The following is a 22,906-nucleotide window of genomic DNA, read 5'->3' on the forward strand; positions in this document are numbered from 1 at the left end:
TCTTATTACACTTTAACGGCAATTAACACATTAAAAATAGTGTTTTTAAGTCATTTCATTTTTTTCCCCCATTTATTTATTTATTTCAGGCAATGACATAAAAAAGTACAAAGTTGACAGCACATAATGATATAAATTAATATAGTGCAAAAGGTAATGTATAGTATGTAATGCATGCAAGTCAGAATATAAACATTGTTGACTTCTTTTTACACTTTAACAGCAATTAACACATTAAAAGTAGTGTTTTTAAGTCAGAATATAAACATTGTTGACTTCTTTTTACACTTTAACAGCAATTAACACGTTAAAAATAGTGTTTTCAAGTCAGAATATAAACATTGTTGACTTCTTATTACACTTTAACAGCAATTAACACATTAAAAATTGTGATTTTAAGTCATTTCATTTTTTTTCCCATTTATTTATTTATTTCAGGCAATGACATAAAAAATGTACAAAGTTGACAACACATAATGATATAAATTAATATAGTGCAAAAGGTAATGTGTAGTATGTAATGCATGCAAGTCAGAATATAAACCTTGTTGACTTCTTTTTACACTTTAACAGCAATTAACACATTAAAAATAGTGTTTTTAAGTAAGAATATAAACATTGTTGACTTCTTTTTACGCTTTAAAAGCAATTACCAAGTTGAAAATTGTGTTTTTAATTCAGAATATAAACATTGTTGACTTCTTATTACACTTTAACGGCAATTAACACATTAAAAATAGTGTTTTTAAGTCATTTCCTTTTTTTTTTCATTTATTTATTTATTTCAGGCAATGAAATAAAAAAGTACAAAGTTGACAACACATAATGATATAAATTAATGTAGTGCAAAAGGTAATGTATAGTATGTAATGCATGCAAGTCAGAATATAAACATTGTTGACTTCTTTTTACACTTTAACAGCAATTAACATGTTAAAAATTGTGTTTTCAAGTCAGAATATGAACATTGTTGACTTCTTTTTACGCTTTAAAAGCAATTACCAAGTTGAAAATAGTGTTTTTAATTCAGAATATAAACATTGTTGACTTCTTTTTACACTTTAACGGCAATTAACACGTTAAAAATAGTGTTTTCAAGTCAGAATATAAACATTGTTGACTTCTTATTACACTTTAACGGCAATTAACACATTAAAAATAGTGTTTTTAAGTCATTTCATTTTTTTTCCCATTTATTTATTTATTTCAGGCAATGACATAAAAAAGTACAAAGTTGACAACACATAATGATATAAATTAATATAGTGCAAAAGGTAATGTGTAGTATGTAATGCATGCAAGTCAGAATACAAACATTGTTGACTTCTTTTTACACTTTAACGGCAATTAACACATTAAAAATAGTGTTTTTAAGTCATTTCATTTTTTTTCCCCATTTATTTATTTATTTCAGGCAATGACATAAAAAAGTACAAAGTTGACAACACATAATGATATAAATTAATGTAGTGCAAAAGGTAATGTATAGTATGTAATGCATGCAAGTCAGAATATAAACATTGTTGACTTCTTTTTACACTTTAACAGCAATTAACAAATTAAAAATAGTGTTTTTAAGTCCGAATATAAACATTGTTGACTTCTTTTTATGCTTTAAAAGCAATTACCAAGTTGAAAATAGTGTTTTTAATTCAGAATATAAACATGGTTGACTTCTTATTACACTTTAACAGCAATTAAAAATGGTGTTTTTAAGTCATTTCATTTTTTTCCCCCCATTTATTTATTTATTTCAGGCAATGACATAAAAAAGTACAAAGTTGACAACACATAATGATATAAATTAATGTAGTGCAAAAGGTAATGTATAGTATGTAATGCATGCAAGTCAGAATATAAACATTGTTGACTTCTTTTTACATTTTAACAGCAATTAACACATTAAAAATAGTGTTTTTAAGTCCGAATATAAACATTGTTGACTTCTTTTTACGCTTTAAAAGCAATTACCAAGTTGAAAATAGTGTTTTTAATTCACAATATAAACATTGTTGACTTCTTTTTACACTTTAACGGCAATTAAGACATTAAAAATAGTGTTTTTAAGTCATTTCATTTTTTTCCCCCCATTTATTTATTTTTTTCAGGCAATGACATAAAAAAAGTACAAAGTTGACAACACATAATGATATAAATTAATGTAGTGCAAAAGGTAATGTGTAGTATGTAATGCATGCAAGTCAGAATATAAACATTGTTGACTTCTTTTTACACTTTAACAGCAATTAACACATTAAAAATAGTGTTTTTAAGTCAGAATATAAACATTGTTGACTTCTTTTTACACTTTAACAGCAATTAACACGTTAAAAGTAGTGTTTTTAAGTCAGAATATAAACGTTGTTGACTTCTATAGCTCTGTCATTTGAATTAAATGGTTTCTCTAAAAAGTAGGGGGATAAAAAATTCACATTTTAGGCCATATCGCCCAGGCTCACTATAATATATCACTATATATATATATCACTATAATAATTCCTTTTATGTAAGCATATTATGTGTGTGTTTGTGCGGGGGGCAACGTTGGGTGTGGGCCCCCAGAATGTGGTGCTACGCCCCTGCTTGAACAAGGCAGACATTAGATGTTTGTTCCACACGACATCGTCAGACGCCAACTGAGAAAAAAGTGCACGTCACGCATGTGTTTGTGATAATGAAGCGCTCTCCTAAACCCGCCTATGCTCCTTTCTCTCATCTGGAGCAGAGACTTTCTCCTTCTCTCTCCTCTCTCTGTCTCATTTGACAAGCACATTTGCAGACAGTGCCCGAGGATAACAACCTCGTTTGACAGTCAATTAACCGTGAATAGTCAAAGCCAAAGCGGTTTGCATTACATAAATGGAAAATTAGATTTTTTTTTTTTTCTCCTCTCTCTCTCTCTGGAAACAGAGAGAGTTTAAAGACAGTGGAGGTATGGGTGGGGGTGTGGGGGGTGTGGGGGGGTCCTCAGAGGAGTCAGGCCTTCTAATCACGTCGAGCTTCGCCAGCGCCCAGGGAGACGTTTGGCAATCAGGGGGGAAAGGTGGTCTCATTTAATTTGTTTCGTGTAATTTTTGGAAATACATTCCACATTATGTGCGGGGATCATTACGGCGTGTGTGCGTGCGAGATATAAACGTTGGCACAGATGTCATAAAGCACTTTTAATGTCTTCCTGACAGATATAAAAAGGCAATAAGCCGTGATCTTTTTCAAACAGCAAGGCTTTTTTTTCTTCTCTTCCCCTCTCCTAAGCACCGAGGAAGGAGGGGAAAAGAAAAAAAAGGCAATTATGTCTGCGGCGATATTGGTGCTGCTGATGTTTCCTTCTTGAACTATAACGGCCCCCTGGAGAGCCCAGGACTCGGCGACAACTCGGCTGCTAGGCCCCGTTTACACTAAGCCGGCTAAGGTTAGCCAATTAAACAATTGTGTTATTTCTATACAGCAAAGACAGACAGTATGTGTACACTGCACAAAGTCAGTGTTCAAAAACAAGAAAAAAACAGACATAAATGAGGGGTATTTTATGTGAACTAAGCAAAATTATCTGCCAATAGAACAAGAAAATGTGGCTTGTCAAGACTTTGCAAAACAAGTCAAATGAGCTAACCTCAAAGAACGCAAAAATAGCTTAAAATAAGTATATTCTCACTAATAACAAGTGCACTTTTCTTGGTAGAAAAAAAAAGAGACCTTTTTGCTCAATATGTTGAAAAATATTCTTAAATGAAGTAAATGCTAGTGCCATTATCTTGACATAATGATATGCACTCGGTATTACATTTCTTCAAACCAGCAAACTTATACTAAAAACTAATTTATTGTTCTTAATGGAAATTCAACAAAGCAAGGCTTGTTACTCTCGGGGTCTCCTAGCCGCTCAGGCTAATCATATTGTCTAAAAATGCATTTTTCCATGGATAACATGACATCATCACGCCAAGTGCGTGCTCTTTCAGTCAATTAGTGTGCATATATACAGCCCGGCCCCCGGACGAAAATGTTTTTAATTGTAATTTTGAAGAATTTATCTGAATGTGCATGAACTATTTCTGTTCAAAATTGTTAGAAATATTAAATGTTGAAATATTAACTGTCAGTTCACTGTACTGTGCCAACTGTACTACTATATGAGTACGTGTTTTCTATTGTTTCATTGAAAATAAAACAGCAAAGTCCATTTGGCTGTCATCTGTTTTAATTATGACACACAATTGTGTCAAAGTCATGATATTTTTATTTCATGCTTGAAATAAGAAATGATGACTTTAAAAAAGTAGTTTTCTACTTGTGAGTGTTGATGACACAGCTTTGCAACACTTGATATTCTAGTTTCAAGCATGTTTTACTCAATATAGCTCATCAAATCTCAGCAACAAGCTGTAATATCTTACTGACATCATTTAGGACCAAAACACTTCAAACAAGTAAAACACTCTAACATCAAATCTGCTTAGTGAGAAGAATGATCTTATCAGACAGAAAATAAGCAAATATCACCATTATTTGACATATTTCATCTTACTGCAAAATCATATATATATATATATATATATATTAGAGATGTCCGATAATATCGGTCTGCCGATATTATCGGCCGATAAATGCGTTAAAATGTAATATCGGAAATTATCTGTATCGTTTTTTTTATTATCAGTATCGTTTTTTTGTTTGTTTGTTGTTTTTTTATTTTTTATTAAATCCACATAAAAAACACAAGATACACTTACAATTAGTGCACCAACCCAAAAAACCTCCCTCCCCCATTCACACAAAAGGGTTGTTTCTTTCTGTTATTAATATTCTGCTTCCTACATTATATATCAATATATATCAATACAGTCTGCAAGGGATACAGTCCGTAAGCACACATGATTGTGCGTGCTGCTGCTCCACTAATAGTACTAACCTTTAACAGTTAATTTTACAAATTTTCATTAATTACTAGTTTCTATGTAACTCTTTTTATATTGTTTTACTTTCTTTTTTATTCAAGAAAATGTTTTTAATTTATTTATCTTATTTTATTTGATTCATTTTTTTAAAAAGTACCTTATCTTCACCATACCTGGTTGTCCAAATTAGGCATAATAATGTGTTAATTCCACGACTGTATATATCGGTTGATATCGGTATCGGTTGATATCGGTATCGGTAATTAAAGAGTTGGACAATATCGGCATATCGGATATCGGCAAAAAGCCATTATCGGACATCCCTAATATATATATATATTAGGGCTGCAACAACTAATCGATTAAATCGATTAAAATCGATTATAAAAATAATTGCCAATTAATTTAGTCATCGATTCGTTGGATCTATGCTATGCGCATGCGCAGAGGTTTTTATTTTCTTTTCTATTTTTTGTTTTTTTTACTAAACCTTTATTTATAAACTGCAACATTTACAAACAGCTGAGAAACAATAATCAAAATAAGTATGGTGCCAGTATGCTGTTTTTTTTCAATAAAATACTGGATAGGATAGAAATGTAGTTTGTCTCTTTTATCCGATTATTAATCGAAGTAATAATCGACAGATTAATCGATTATCAAATTAATCGTTAGTTGCAGCCCTAATATATATATATATATATATATATATATATATATATATATATATATATATATATATATATATATATATATATATATATATATATATATATATATATATATATATATATATATATATATATTCCTTGCACACTAATTGACTGAAAGAGCACGCACTTGGCGCGATGATGTCATGTTATCCATGGAAAAATGCATTTTTAGACAATATGATTAGCCTGAGCGGCTAGGAGACCCCGAGAGTAACAAGATGTTGCCTTGTTGCCTTTCCATTAAGAACAATAAACTAGTTTTTAGTATAAGTTTGCTGCTTTCAAGAAATGTAATGCCGAGTGCATATCATTATGTCAAGATAATGGCACTAGCATTTACTGCATTTAAGAATATTTTTCAACACATTGAGAAAAAAGGTCTCCTTTTTTTCTATCAAGAAAAGTGCACTTGTTATTAGTGAGTATATACTTATTTTAAGCTAGTTTTAGGTTCATTGAGGTTAGCTCATTTTACTTGTTTTGGAAAGTCTTGACAAGCCAAATGTTCTTGTTCTATTGGCAGATAATTTTGCTTAGTTGAAGTAAAATAGCCCTCATTTTTGTATTTTTTCCCCTTGTTTTTGAACACTGACTTTTTGCAGTGCACCTAACCTTATCCTTGTCCACACACACAAAATGTGCACGTCATAATCACCTCCAGTGTTGCTTTGTGTGCAAGTTCTTAAATGGAACTTATCTGAACAATATCCCGCTAATAAGCAGCTTAACGAGTGGAGAAGCGTCCACGTGCACACCTGTCTGCCTGGGGGTGGAAGTGGGGGGACCTTCTCCTCCAAATGAGGGAGATTCTCCACTGAGATGACATTTTCAATGGAAAACATGCCGACTCCACGACTTTTATCCCCATTAAAATAGTAAATAGTGTACGGGAAACAAGCAAAATGGGAGGGCGCCGCGGGAAAGACGGGCAAAAAAATAGAGGATATTTCCCAGTTGAAACTTGCACAATCTAATAGGAGTACAGGCAGGTCGATACAGAGAGCCATCATCGACAAGGTAGTATCGGATCGATAATTCCTGTTAAATTTCACAAATATGTATTTTTTTATTGTGCCATATAGTGAAACCACACTAAACAACACTGTCATAAACATGTGCCATAAAGTGAAACCACACTAAACAACACTGTCATAAACATGTGCCATATAGTGAAACCACACTAAACAACACTGTCATAAACATGTGCCATATAGTGAAACCACACTAAACAACACTGTCATAAACATGTGCCATATAGTGAAACCACACTAAACAACACTGTCATAAACATGTGCCATATAGTGAAACCACACTAAACTACACTGTCATAAACATGTGCCATATAGTGAAACCACACCAAACTACACTGTCATAAACATGTGCCATATAGTGAAACCACACTAAACAACACTGTCATAAACATGTGCCATATAGTGAAACCACACTAAACTACACTGTCATAAACATGTGCCATATAGTGAAACCACACTAAACTACACTGTCATAAACATGTGCCATATAGTGAAACCACACTAAACAACACTGTCATAAACATGTGCCATGTAGTGAAACCACACTAAACAACACTGTCATAAACATGTGCCATATAGCGAAACCACACCAAACTACACTGTCATAAACATGTGCCATATAGTGAAACCACACTAAACTACACTGTCATAAACATGTGCCATATAGTGAAACCACACCAAACAACACTGTCATAAACATGTGCCATATAGTGAAACCACACTAAACAACACTGTCATAAACATGTGCCATATAGTGAAACCACACTAAACAACACTGTCATAAACATGTGCCATATAGCGAAACCACACCAAACTACACTGTCATAAACATATGCCATATAGTGAAACCACACTAAACAACACTGTCATAAATATGTGCCACATAGTGAAACCACACCAAACAACACTGTCATAAACATGTGCCATATAGTGAAACCACACTAAACAACACTGTCATAAACATGTGCCATATAGTGAAACCACACTAAACAACACTGTCATAAATATGTGCCATATAGTGAAACCACACCAAACTACACTGTCATAAACATGTGCCATATAGTGAAACCACACTAAACAACACTGTCATAAACATGTGCCATATAGTGAAACCACACTAAACAACAATGACAAACACATTTTGGGAGAATGTTTGCAGCGCAACACAACATAAACACAACAGAACAAATTCCCAGAATTCCCTGCAGCACCAACTCTTCCGGGACGCTACACAATATTGAATTAGAAGAGTGTGAAGGCAAGTATATGGGTGTTGTTTCATACATAGGTGGCTCTGGTAATGTTAAAATCCTTATTTGAAAAGTTTTGTATTCATTCTCATATGAAAATATTACATTAATGATTAATAATTCCTACTTTGCATAAATTCACTTACCACAATCTGGCCCGGCATTGATTTCTGTATTGTTGAATAATAGTTGTTTTTGTTTTCGCAATATGTTCTTGGCTGGGGGGGAATTCAAAGGGTTTGAATGAGAGAAAACTGTAGGTTTTGCTTTTATTTACTTATTTTTGCAGTATTGATTTCGATCAATTGTGTATTATAACAGGGAAAATTAGGTACTATTTTGTTGAAATTGTTTTTAAATTGTTAAATTGTTTACAAATACTGCAGGTTTGCTGATAAATAAATACAAAAATCCAAATTTAAAAAGTGTGATTAATTAGATTTTAAAAAAGTAATCAGCACTAAGAAAAAATAATTTTTATTTTTTTGCCTAACAACTCATAATCAAACAATTTAAAGCAAAAATCACAAAATCATTTAATGAGCTTGACAAATTCCAAGTGTCGGTATCAGCCTGTAGACTTTAGGCGACTTGGTATCGGATCAATGCCCACAGTTGGCCAATTAAAGATGTCGGAATTAAAAACAACAGCAAAAATGTATGAAAGAAGACTAAAAAGGCGTAAAGTAACGACACAAGACTGACATTTTAATACCATTAACTAATAACTATACACGTTTTCTTTTTACCTATAACACAAAGTTTATTTATTTGTGAATGTGTGTGTGTGAATGGGTGGATGTGGAAATAGTGTCAAAGCGCTTTGAGTTCCTTAAAAAAAGGTAGAAAAGCGCTATACAAGTACAACCCTTTTACCATTTACCAATGACTTTTTGACTTGGTACAAAAAGTTTGGACATACCTAAAAATTTTGATTGACATTTTTATCTATTTTTAGGAAAACTGATACAAAACCTCACAATAAAGTCTGACTGAATGCTAAAAATGTTATGACAGACCGCCTTAAAAACGGAATGGAATTTTAATGTTTTCTATGAACGATAAAACCCTGAATATTGAGAAGATATGAACGTCACACCCCCTCTCAATCCACATATTTTACAATCAAGCCACACCCACACTGCTTGGTGCCTCGTCTGAACTGCTGTGACGTAGATTACCATAGTAACTAGTAGGGTTGTACGGTATACAGGTATTAGTATAGTACCGCGATACTAATGAATCATATTCGGTACCATACCGCCTCTGAAAAGTACCGGTCCACCGCACCCTAAGATTTGTTGTTAAAATATAGCCAACAATGACATTTTTTCTGGTCCCCTTTATTTAGAAAAGTACCGAAAAGTTTTGAAATAATATTGGTATCAGGACAACACTGGTCACTAAAATATCATGCAAAAGCACAGATTCTAACCATAGAAATACTTTGTATAGTTCAAGACTTACGGTCATTAGAAAACATGACTGCACATCATAATGGCAGCTACACTTTCCATCTTAAAGATATAAAACAAATTATTTGACAAGCTTAACGGGCCGCATGTGGCCCCCGGGCCTTCATTTGCCCAGGTCTGTCCTAGAGGGTTGCAACAATGTAAGAAAGACCATAATAATAATAATAATAATGAGTGTATGAATGCATTCACTCACACACACTTTGGTGCACTGAAGGCCATAAAAGATTTGGTCAAATCCAAATACAGTCTTGTAAAATTGACAAATAAATGATTGAATTGCTCTAATCTCAACATTGCTTGACAACATTTAGAAAAGTGAAAAATGACAAAACCCACCTGAGCTTTCCCTCCAGTAGTCCGGCGCTGACGTCTCGGTGTCTCCTCCGAAGAAGCCGTTCTGCTCTTTGTTGTCCTCCACTGTTTGTTGAGCTGCTGTCATAAAAGCACAAAGCAGAGGACATTTTTAGAGTTATTATGAGAGCAGCACATCGTGACATTTTATTATTCTCAATGTGAAACAAAGATGACTTATACAACTCACCTGAAATGTCTTTGGTTGCGTAGGCGGGTAGTCCTTCATTTCTGTTTTTGTCCACCTGGGGATCACATTTTTGAAGCAATTAGTGACAACATTTCTGTTTGTTTACTTCACGCAATACTTGTCAAAATAATGCATGGACACTAAGAACTTATTAATGCAATGTCAACAGCTTAAAGATGAGACTTGTTCTAACAGGCTGAGGACAAACACCGTCACTAAAGTCTATTCTAATGGGGGTCAGAGTGTTTGGAGTCCTAGTCTTCTAGTGGGGGTCAGAGTGTTTGGAGTCCTAGTATTCTAGTGGGGATCAGAGTGTTTGGAGTCCTAGTATTCTAGTGGGGATCAGAGTGTTTGGAGTCTTAGTATTCTAGTGGGGATCAGAGTGTTTGGAGTCTTAGTATTCTAGTGGGGAACAGAGTGTTTGGAGTCCTAGTATTGTAGTGGGGATCAGAGTGTTTGGAGTCCTAGTATTCTAGTGGGGAACAGAGTGTTTGGAGTCTTAGTATTGTGGGGATCAGAGTGTTTGGAGTCTTAGTATTCTAGTGGGGATCAGAGTGTTTGGAGTCCTAGTATTCTAGTGGGGATCAGACTGTTTGGAGTCCTAGTATTCTAGTGGGGATCAGAGTGTTTGGAGTCCTAGTCTTCTAGTGGGGATCAGAGTGTTTGGAGTCTTAGTATTCTAGTGGGGATCAGAGTGTTTGGAGTCTTAGTATTCTAGTGGGGAACAGAGTGTTTGGAGTCCTAGTATTGTAGTGGGGATCAGAGTGTTTGGAGTCCTAGTATTCTAGTGGGGAACAGAGTGTTTGGAGTCTTAGTATTGTGGGGATCAGAGTGTTTGGAGTCTTAGTATTCTAGTGGGGATCAGAGTGTTTGGAGTCCTAGTATTCTAGTGGGGATCAGACTGTTTGGAGTCCTAGTATTCTAGTGGGGAACAGAGTGTTTGGAGTCTTAGTATTGTGGGGATCAGAGTGTTTGGAGTCCTAGTATTGTAGTGGGGATCAGACTGTTTGGAGTCCTAGTATTCTAGTGGGGAACAGAGTGTTTGGAGTCTTAGTATTGTGGGGATCAGAGTGTTTGGAGTCTTAGTATTCTAGTGGGGATCAGAGTGTTTGGAGTCCTAGTATTCTAGTGGGGATCAGACTGTTTGGAGTCCTAGTATTCTAGTGGGGAACAGAGTGTTTGGAGTCTTAGTATTGTGGGGATCAGAGTGTTTGGAGTCCTAGTATTGTAGTGGGGATCAGACTGTTTGGAGTCCTAGTATTCTAGTGGGGATCAGAGTGTTTGGAGTCTTAGTATTTTAGTCAGGATCAGAGTGTTTGGAGTCCTAGTGTTCAAGTGGGGATCAGACTGTTTGGAGTCCTAGTATTCTAGTGGGGATCAGAGTGTTTGGAGTCTTAGTATTCTAGTAGGGCTCAGAGTGTTTGGAGTCCTAGTATTTTAGTGGGGATCAGAGTGTTTGGAGTCTTAGTATTCTAGTCGGGATCAGAGTGTTTGGAGTCCTAGTATTCTAGTGGGGATCAGAGTGTTTGGAGTCTTAGTATTCTAGTGGGGATCAGAGTGTTTGGAGTCGTAGTATTCTAGTGGGGATCAGAGTGTTTGGAGTCCTAGTATTCTAGTGGGGATCAGAGTGTTTGGAGTCCTAGTATTCAAGTGGGGATCAGACTGTTTGGAGTCCTAGTATTCTAGTGGGGATCAGAGTGTTTGGAGTCCTAGTATTCTTGTGGGGATCAGAGTGTTTGGAGTCCTAGTATTCTAGTGGGGATCAGAGTGTTTGGAGTCTTAGTATTCTAGTGGGGATCAGAGTGTTTGGAGTCTTAGTATTTTAGTCAGGATCAGAGTGTTTGGAGTCCTAGTGTTCAAGTGGGGATCAGAGTGTTTGGAGTCTTAGTATTTTAGTCAAGATCAGACTGTTTGGAGTCCTAGTATTCTAGTGGGGATCAGAGTGTTTAGAGTCCTAGTATTCTAGTGGGGATCAGAGTGTTTGGAGTCTTAGTATTCTAGTGGGGATCAGAGTGTTTGGAGTCTTAGTATTCTAGTGGGGATCAGAGTGTTTGGAGTCTTAGTATTCTAGTGGGGATCAGAGTGTTTGAGTCTTAGTATTCTAGTGGGGATCAGAGTGTTTGGAGTCCTAGTATTCTCGTGGGGATCAGAGTGTTTGGAGTCCTAGTATTCTAGTGGGGATCAGAGTGTTTGGAGTCTTAGTATTCTAGTGGGGATCAGAGTGTTTGGAGTCCTAGTATTCTAGTGGGGATCAGAGTGTTTGGAGTCTTAGTATTCTAGTGGGGATCAGAGTGTTTGGAATCCTAGTATTCTAGTGGGGATCAGAGTGTTTGGAGTCTTAGTATTCTAGTGGGGATCAGAGTGTTTGGAGTCCTAGTATTCAAGTGGGGATCAGACTGTTTGGAGTCTTAGTATTCTAGTGGGGATCAGAGTGTTTGGAGTCCTAGTATTCTAGTGGGGATCAGAGTGTTTGGAGTCCTAGTATTCTCGTGGGGATCAGAGTGTTTGGAGTCCTAGTATTCTAGTGGGGATCAGAGTGTTTGGAGTCTTAGTATTCTAGTGGGGATCAGAGTTTTTGGAGTCCTAGTATTCTAGTGGGGATCAGAGTGTTTGGAGTCTTAGTATTCTAGTGGGGATCAGAGTGTTTGGAATCCTAGTATTCTAGTGGGGATCAGAGTGTTTGGAGTCTTAGTATTCTAGTGGGGATCAGAGTGTTTGGAGTCTTAGTATTCTAGTGGGGATCAGAGTGTTTGGAGTCCTAGTATTCAAGTGGGGATCAGACTGTTTGGAGTCTTAGTATTCTAGTGGGGATCAGAGTGTTTGGAGTCCTAGTGTTCAAGTGGGGATCAGACTGTTTGGAGTCCTAGTATTCTAGTGGGGATCAGAGTGTTTGGAGTCTTAGTATTCTAGTAGGGCTCAGAGTGTTTGGAGTCTTAGTATTCTAGTAGGGATCAGAGTGTTTGGAGTCCTAGTATTCTAGTGGGGATCAGAGTGTTTGGAGTCTTAGTATTGTGGGGATCAGAGTGTTTGGAGTTCTAGTATTGTAGTGGGGATCAGAGTGTTTGGAGTCCTAGTATTGTATTGGGGATCAGAGTGTTTGGAGTCCTAGTATTGTATTGGGGATCAGAGTGTTTGGAGTCCTAGTATTGTAGTGGGGATCAGAGTGTTTGGAGTCCTGGTGCTCCTCTCAGATCTCATCACTGCCTGCTGCTGCACCATTTCAATAATAATGAGCTCATGTGGCCTGCGGGCATATTTACGTTTTTGAAAGCCAGCTCTTCTCTGTGAGGCGGCGTGGAGCTGGAGAGCGGCAGGCTGGCGGGCGAGGAGGCGGGCAGGCTGGGGGACTCCAAGCGGATGGGGTCCACAGGGGAGGGAGGGGAGGCACTCCCCCTCGCTTTCCCCCTCTCCTCCCCGCCGCTGTTGCTCAGGAACAAGTTAGTTTGAGTCTGAGTGGGGCGGCCGGCGAAGCTCCCCTCATCCTCTTCGTCGTCCTGCTTGGAGGACTCCACGTCCACCTCGCCGTCCTCCTCGCTGTCGCCTCCCTCTGCATCCCCGCTCTCGCTGGCGTAGCTGCAGCTGCTCCCGGGCGAGAGCCGCGAGTGGCGGTCCGAGCCGGCCGCCATGACCCCGAGCTCTTCGTCCGCGTTGCCGTGAAGCTTCGCCATGCTCTCCGCGTCCTTGACGACGGGACGGAACGCCGAGCCGTAGCTGGGCTTCCTGGCTTGAAGACCGGGGTTGTCCAGGAGTTTAAGCCAGCTCTCGGAGGTCACGGGCCGCAGGTCAGGGGTCACCATCGTGCAGTCTGGATCGAAGAGGCCGGATCTTGAAGCGGCGCTCGCGTTGCTGGGGGTCATGTTTGTGTTGAGGGCGTTTCCGTTGCCGGGCTCGGACGAGTCGGAGAGATCCAGGAAGGCCTGCCTGAGGGAGGGGTTGTCTGCCAGGGAGGAGAGGCTGGGCTGGGGCTGCAGGTAGGTGGGCACCGGGATGCCCCCCGCTGCCCTCGGGGGCCAAAACATGCAGAAGGGAGGATAAAAAGTGTCCTTACGTCCGGGCCATAAAAGACCCGACAATCCCGTCCCTTTGTGCCCGGCTGTGACGTCGCCGTCCTCCTTCTTCTGCTGGCACAGGCCGAAGGCGGGGAAGGGGTAGGGGGAGGGGAAGAGCGACGTGGGGGGGAACTTTTGGAGCATCCCGAAGCCTTTGCTGGGCACGGGGATGACGGGGTAGCGCGGGGTCTTGCGAGGGGACAAACCGCCTCCGTCCAGCTCCTCTTCGTCGTCAAAGTGGGCCCGTTTCTGAGGACCGAGGTCGCCCGCCATCATGTGAGGGCCGGGCATCGTCTTCAAGGACGAACAATGACTCGAGGAAGGCAACGCCCTCTTCCGACTGCCGCCGTTAAACATGGCCTTCACGTCCTCCCAGGCGTAGACCAACTCGTCGGCCGGGTGTTTGTCGCTGAGTTTGAGGTGCCGCCGCCAGGAGTTGAAGTTGGCGGCGTCCGGCTGGGTGTACTTGGCGTCCGGCGTGCGGTGGGAGTGGAAGATGAACTTGTTGGGGGAGAAGTACATGTTGCAGAAGGAGCACTTGATGCACTTGGCCCGGGAGCTGTTGTAGCGGGCGGGGATGAAGTTACCGCGGCAACCCCAGGCGCACTCGTGCGTCACGTCGAAGGCGAAGTTGTCGGGCAGTTTGGGCGGCATGTTCTCGCCCAGGAAGGACTTGCACAGGCGCTCGGCCTCGCGTTTGGTGATCATGCCGCAGCGGCGCGAGGAGATGGGCATGGCGCCCGCGCGGCGGAGGATCTCCAACTGCACGGGCGTGCACTGGACGCAGGTGATGCCCAGCGCCACGCGGCGGTTGTGGATCTCGTTGTAGCTGTAGTTCTTCAGCAGCGTGTTGGAGATCTGCGCCAAGCAGAGCCTCTCGATGTTGTCGATGACCAGCGAGACGATGGGCACGCCGTACAGGATGACCTGGCCCACCTGGTTGGGTTTGAGGGGCGAGGAGGAGGGCGAGGATAAGGAAGATGAAGAGTGATGGTGGGCGGGCCTGGGCGGAGTCAGCGCTTCCTGCGGGTAGGCGCCTGCGGGGCTCGTCATGATGATGTCGCTGTTGGAAAGGTGAGACTTGTCCATGCTGGCGGAACAACCTGCAGACACAAAGGAGGGAAAAATAAAATAATGAAATATTAATGATATTGTCATGAAAAGTTTCACAATTGATGTTAACAATTACATTCTATTGAGTTTCCAATGACCAAACGATCACTATTTTTTAAGATTATCATTTTTAATTCATCCATTGTTTAAAAAAAAAAAAAAGTTCTATTAATTATGAAATATTTTTTAGAATAATTGTTAAGCATGTTTTGTATTATTATTATTAAAATTAAATACACACACACACACACACACACACACACACACACACACACACACACACACACTCACATATATATTTACATATATATGTATTTATAATTAAGTATTATTCTTATTAATATGTATTTATAATTAAGTATTATTATTATTATATTAGTGGCACTATGCATTTTTAGGTGATAAAAGAGTGATGAATTTAGAACAAATTGCTATTCACTTCTCCATTTAAGATGTTAAGATGACAACACACGTTGCTTTTAAACATAATTATTCTACAATTTGTCTCTATATGTTTTTGCCTGCAAAACACTTCCACGCAGAATATTTAAATATCACTTCAGATATTCAATAAAACGCGCATCCCTCATTTAAAATCCGTCTGTTGAAACTACCACTAAAGTTGTACCGTATTTTCCTGCAAAGTATTTGTTTGTTAAAAGTTTATACTCAAGTTATTTCAAGCGTATTATTATTTTATAATAGGTGTAGGGAAAAAAAGAAACATGATTGGGTTATTCCGGCCTGCGAAGACGTTCTAGTTTTAAAATAGTCTTATTTCAGCAAATAGGCAGGTTTTATATTTCATGTACAAAACACTCAACTGTTAACTTTGACAGTCAAAACAAACGTAAAATTACAATTGAATAAATTATTACTTAACGACCGAATGATTGCGAACTGAAAATAGACAGCAGGGAATGTAAATATTAGACACTTTTTATAACACAGATGATACATATTTGATGTCAGATTAATATATTTTTCTGCGTGTTTCTGTCAATATCCTTCAATATGTTGCGCAAATACAAACCAAGTGAAATAATTGTGCAATTATTGAAATGTTTTATGTGCAACAATTGTAATCATCGAAATGTTCTATTTTTCCCCGCACTGCTAAATCTCATAATTCAACGTTTCCAGGGAGGATAAAAATACAAGACAAACACTTTCTTATCAATGTAACCATTTAGAATGACATCATCATGTAATCATTTACAATGACATCATCATTAAAAAAAAAGAGAGTTACCTCAATTAGAGTCGCGTCCTCCAAGTTGTCGCAATTCTTCTTCTTTTTAATCCTTTTCACTCTCACAAATCATTTGTCCGACATAGCGGCTGATTTGGAAAAAGCGGCAAATCGAAAGTAAAAGTAGTTTTGGCGGGACCTTGTCACATGTGACTAAATTGTGGACGCGCGCGCCGCTTTTATTCGCCTTTAAAGAGGTGGCGCGCGCACACTTAATCCCCCCCTCCCCTCTCTCTCCCTCTCCCCCCCACTCTCTCTCCTCCCAGTTTGATTGACGTGCGGCGCGTTCTTAAGCCGCCACCTTTAAAAACCAACACAATAAAAGGTGAACAAAAAACACGTGACAATATAATTACACGTGTCTGACCCCCAAAAGGGACAAGCGGTAGAAAATGGATGGAAGGATGGATGGTTTACAACATTTGCGGCGGAAGTAATAATCAAGTGGGTTAAAATATGGAAAAAAGGCTTCAGAATCCCCGTGGAGATTTGAGCAGAACACGTGACTCTACTAAATGTATGTTGTTTATTATAATGAAAGTGAAACCACTCCTGCGTTATAAACAGCAGGGCCTGCAACAAATCACGTTTAAAAACCCTAAAAGAAGCAAATATGTGTCAATGTCATCATTTCAATGAGCATTTTATAAATAATACACAAAGGCCCTAAATAAGTGAGACCTTATTTTGCACCATGGGACCGCTTTATTGTAGGCATTATTTTTAGGGACCGACTTTCCCATACCATACCATACCAACTTTATTTATAAAGCCCTTTAAAACAACCACAGTTTGAATAACAAAGGCTGTTCACCACATACAGGCAAAGGACAGACTAAAAATACCATTTAAAACAGAGGTAAAATACACAATATATACATATATATATACATACATACACACATATACAGATATATATATACATACATACATGCATACACATACAGTATATATATATAGAAATTAGGGATGTCCGATAATGGCTTTTTTGCCGATATCCGATATTGTCCAACTCTTGATTACCGATACCGATATATACAGTCGTGGAATTACCACATTATTATGCTTAATTTGGACAACGAGGTATGGTGAAGATAAGGTCCTTTTTAAAAAAATAAATAAATAAAATAAAATAAGATAAATAAATTAAAAACATTTTCTTGAATAAAAAAAGAAAGTACAACAATATAAAAACAGTTACATAGAAACTAGTAATGAATGAAAATGAGTGAAATGAAGTGTTAAAGGTTAGTACTATTAGTGGAGCAGCAGCACGCACAATCATGTGTGCTTACGGACTGTATCCCTTGCAGACTGTATTGATATATATATTGATATATAATGTAGGAAGCAGAATATTAATAACAGAAAGAAACAACCCTTTGGTGTGAATGACTGTGAATGGGGGAGGGAGTTTTTTGGGTTAGTGTACTAATTGTACGTGTGTCTTGTGTTTTTAATGTGGATTTAATACAAAAATAAAAGAATAAAAATAAATAAAAACGATACCGATAATAAAAAAACGATACCGATAATTTCCGATATTACATTTTAAAGCATATTATCTCTAATATACACATATACATATGCACATAGAAAAAGCCAAATACAAATGATCTTAAGAGCAATTGGTTGTAAGCAGTTAAAAAGTTAAAAACAGTTTAAACTCTCATTTCCACTCAAATACAGCAAAAATAAGCGCATTAAAAAACAGAAGTCACTATAACGTTGAATTAGTTTGAGCCCTGGGCTTGTTTCTTTGCAATGAAACGCAGATGGAAATCAGCCTTTGGCTACAATCTTGTCACATTCATATTTGATATGTTCCTTAATGTGCATTGTGTCATGTCACAAAGTTATCACATACACCGTATTTTTCGGACTATAAGTCGCAGTTTTTTCCATAGTTTGGCCGGGGGTGCGACTTATACTCAGGAGCGACTTATGTGTGAAATGATTAACACATTAGCGTAAAATATGAAATAATATTATTGATGTCATTGACGTAAGAGACTAGACGTATAAGATTTCATGGGATTTAGCGATTAGGAGTGACAGATTGTTTGGTAAACGTATAGCATGTTCTATATGTTATAGTTATTTGAATGACTCTTACCATAATATGTTACGTTAACATACCAGTTGGTTATTTATGCCTCATATAACGTACACTTATTCAGCCTGTTGTTCACTATTCTTTAGACATTTTAAATTGCCTTTCAAATGTCTATTCTTGCTGTTGGCTTTCTAACAAATACATTTCCCCCAAAAATGCGTCTTATACTCCAGTGCCACTTATATATGTTTTTTTCCTTCTTTATTATGCATTTTCGACCGGTGCGACTATATGACTTATACTCCGGAAAATACGGCATAACAAATGGTAACTTCCTATCAGGAATATTATTGTACATCTACAGTATAAACAAGCGTATTTATTGGTGTGTCCAGTGGGACAGGCCAAAGTTAAGTTGGAGAAAATGCAGTCCTTTATAAATTATTGAATGTTTTCCTGCGGCCCGGTAGCAAAATGCGTCACGGACCGGTACCGGTCCCCGGACCGGTGGTTGGAGACCACTGCCTTAAATGATGACGATGTAGATGTTTACAACTTTGTAGGCCTAGTTCAGTGGTCGGCAACCCAACATGTTGAAAGAGCCATATTGGACCAAAAATACAAAAACAAATCTGTCCGGAGCCACACAAAATGAAAGATAGTGTGTCATGAGATATACATTGAATTAAGAGGACTTAAAGGAAACTAAATGAGCTCAAATATAGCTACAAATGAGGCATGATGATGCAATATGTACATATAGCTAGCCTAAATAGCATGTTAGCATCGATTAGCTTGCATTAATGCAGTGACCAAACATGTCTGATTAGCACTCCACACAAGTCAACAACATCAACAAAACTCACCTTTGTGCACTCACGCACAACGTTAAAAGTTTGGTGGAGAAAATGAGAGAGAAAAAGAAGTGGCAAAAAGCACGTTTATAAATGTAAACAAACTAGGGTGAGTTCAAGGACCGCCAACATTAGTAGGACAAAACGGCGCTTACCAAATACTCGAACCAGTGAAGCATGTTTAATATAAACAATGTGCTTTATATCAATTAGGGAGGTTTGTGTCATGTTTCTCCTCCTATATTAAAACAAAATATATTTTTTCCTCCTCATCTTTTTCCATTTTTCATACATTTTTGAAAAAGCTCCAGCGAGCCACTAGGGCGGCGCTAAAGAGCTGCATGCGGCCTAGTTGATGGTCCCGTCACGTGACTAGAACATGGATGGATGGATATTTATTATTTTATTTTGCAATGTTTCCGCTGTTGCATGATGATTGTTTGGATTGTGCTGTCAGTGTATCAAGCATGTGAGTGAAAATAAAAATGTATTATTAGTTCCAACGTCAACATGCAGAAGGTTCCAGATGAAATCAGGTGGACGTGAGCCGCTCAGTTCTGCACTTGCTCTCCTTAAAGCTGCTCAATTACTGCAGCCACTAAAAATATGCAGCCAAATTACAGATGGGAGAGTGCGGGCAGACCTAAATATAAAAGGATGTAACCCAGATTGTGTGTGTTGTTAATTAGTAGGACATGATATCAAGTTTGAAATTGTGGAATTAAGTCAAAGTTGAGCAACATTTTCTATTATATTTAATTCTTTCTAGCAATGGTTAAAGGGCACATTCTCTCTTTTTTTTTTTTTTTTTTAAAGCCCTGATCTTAAATGAACCCCATCTGCTCCGTTTCAAAGCAATTTACCTTGTCACAGAGCGCGCTTTTCTGTGGGGGCGGGGCCACGGCTGAGTGACGTCACAACAAAGGCAGCAATATAAATAAACAAATATCATATATGTCGAATAGAATACAAATTAAACGGTGTTTTGAATGTAGTTATAGTTTTTCGACACTGCATTTTTTTTTCAGCTTAATTTTTTTATATTTCAAAATAAAATTATTCTTCTTCAAAAAGAATAAAAAAAAGGTTTGTGGTCATTTTTCTGTTTTTGTACTTATTTTGATTATTATTATTTTCAAATGTTGCAATTTATAAATAAAGATTTACAAAATAAATAAAAAAATTAATAAATTAATTGCTGTAATTAATAAATTTGCTGAACTTGTGTGAGCCTATGGCTTTGCACTTTGTTATTTATATATATATATATATATATATATATATATATATATATATATATATATATATATATATATATATATATATATATATATATATATATATATATATATATATATATATATATATATATATATATATATATATATATATATATATATAGCATTCTACTGTTTTTGTACTGTTTTTGTACATATTTTGATTATTATTATTTCTCAATTGTTTGTAAACGTTGCAATTTATAAATAAAGGTTTTGGAAAAAAAAAAATACAAAATAAAATAAAATATCATATAGGAAGTTTTTGGATTGCACAGTAATTTAAAAAAAATATATGTTATCATTATTATTATTATTATTATTATTATTATTATTATTATTATTATTATTATTATAACTATTATTATTGCATAATTAAATAGTATATAAACCTTATTCACAAGTGCAAAACATTTTTTTAAAAAATAATCAGAAGGGACGGAAATAATTAAACGCCTCATGTTCCGACATGTTATTAAAAGCAGGGCACGACTAAAGCTCATGAAAGGCTTATTAGAATAGAATAGAGCTATTAGACCCTTTGGAATACATTTCAGCCTTTTCATAATGCATTAGTCGCTCGCCCCACTGAGAAATTAATCATGCATTTAGAGGAGAAGGGGAAAAAAAAAGGTGTGACTTGTGAGGTCAAAGGCAGGGAGATGGAAACACAATAAATGAAGAGGTCCCACACTAAGTGACATTTAACAACAAATACACGCCCCAGGTGAGGGATTATCATAAATGTATGTTAGTTCGTCATACAATGACATCATTTTCTATTTCAAACATCTAAAATAGACACCAAATAATTACCTTTTTTTTTTAATGTGTTAAAGCTCATAATACAATTATTTTTTAAAGCAGCACATTATTAAATGTCTTCAGACAACGACGCACATTTCAGTCAATTGCACGGGATTATTATTTCGTTATCGTTTGTTTCAAGTGAGGATTTACGGAGGCTCTTCAAAATAAAATGTTTTTTATTCCAAAATAAGAGTGAAGTGGGAGAGCGTAAAGTGTGTGGACTATTATGCTAAACGTGCAGCCTGTTTGGTCTCAGTGCTGCTCGGAGGGCTCGCCTGCAGGCATTTTGGACCAAATAATATACAACACATGTTTCTTAGACAAGATGCACACGGCCATTATTATTGTGCACATCATCTATAATCATTTAACAATCATTATTATCATTTGTATTGATTGATTGTGGATCCAATAAATATGCTGTATTGACAATATGCACAAGGGAGTATTCAAATGCACATTTTCATAAAGATGATGATAATTACACTGATTGTTGTTATTATGACTACAAATAATATGCAATGAATACATTTTATTGACAATATTCACACTAGGGGGTTATTAAAATGCACATTATGTATAATAAAGATGATAATAATTATTCTAGTTATTGTTACTGATGAATCATGGGCAAAACATACATTTTATTGACAATATGCACACTAGGGGGTTAGTAAAATGCACATTATGTATAATAAAGATGATAATAATTATTCTAGTTATTGTTACTGATGAATTATGGGCAAAACATACATTTTATTGACAATATGCACACTAGGGGGTTAGTAAAATGCACATTATGTATAATAAATATGATAATAATTATTCTAGTTATTGTTACTGATGAATCATGGGCAAAACATACATTTTATTGACAATATGCACACTAGGGGTTTATTAAAATGCACATTATGCATAATAAAGATGATAAGAATTATTCTAGTTATTGTTACTGATGAATAATGGGCATAACTGTAAAGTTCAAATTTGTATGACGATAAAAAGGAAGTCTAAATCATACATTTTATTGACAATATGCACATGAGGATGTTATTAAAATGTAAAATATTTATGATGATGATGATAACAATTGTAATTATTGCTGTTAACATTATAAATAATGTGCAAAACATTTGTATCATCACTATGATGATGATGATGATAATTATTGTTTTTATCATTATAAATAATGTGCATTTATAATATCCCCTGCAAAGTAATAACATGGATTTATTGGAAATACATTCAATGTATCGTGAAAGGCCCCTGAACAATAAATATTATTTTCAAAATGTTTATGCTTTTTTTTAAATGTGAGTGGGGCCAAAAATTAAACAAAATATTTTTTTTTTATATAAAAAAAAAAATACTGGTAAATTAGTTAAATTAGGAGAGATAGTTAAAAATATTCATTATCATGCAGGCTGACTAATGAATATCTTTGTAAAAAATAATACAATAATTGATAATAAACACAATGTATATCACAGATTGACTGGAATTTATTTATTTATTTATTACCATTTTAACAGAAGCATTTTCAATAAGAATGATCACTTGTGCAGAGTGGGAGGGCCAAAAGTC

At 36.7% G+C, this 22,906-nt stretch overlaps 1 protein-coding gene across 3 annotated transcripts in view; it reads right to left on the reverse strand.

The window, feature by feature from the left end:
- Nucleotides 1-19,353, reverse strand: part of LOC133639104 (SKI family transcriptional corepressor 2-like) — a 36,980-nt gene extending 17,627 nt beyond the window's left edge. Inside the window, exons 1-4 of one of the 3 annotated variants that reach the window (XM_062032246.1) lie at nt 19,248-19,353; nt 13,172-15,063; nt 9,912-9,966; nt 9,707-9,802 (exon numbers count right to left, since the gene is read on the reverse strand). In XM_062032246.1, the coding sequence (XP_061888230.1) occupies nt 9,707-9,802; nt 9,912-9,966; nt 13,172-15,049 (2,029 nt within the window). In that variant the 5' untranslated portion in view covers nt 15,050-15,063; nt 19,248-19,353. Of the gene's footprint in view, nt 1-9,706; nt 9,803-9,911; nt 9,967-13,171; nt 15,064-16,325; nt 16,463-19,247 lie in introns of those variants that run through there. The other 2 variants (XM_062032248.1, XM_062032245.1) reach the window with 2 other exon arrangements.
- Between the last annotated feature and the right edge of the window lie 3,553 nt (nt 19,354-22,906).

This window comes from Entelurus aequoreus, linkage group LG21, assembly GCF_033978785.1.
Source record: "Entelurus aequoreus isolate RoL-2023_Sb linkage group LG21, RoL_Eaeq_v1.1, whole genome shotgun sequence".
NCBI lineage: Eukaryota > Metazoa > Chordata > Actinopteri > Syngnathiformes > Syngnathidae > Entelurus > Entelurus aequoreus.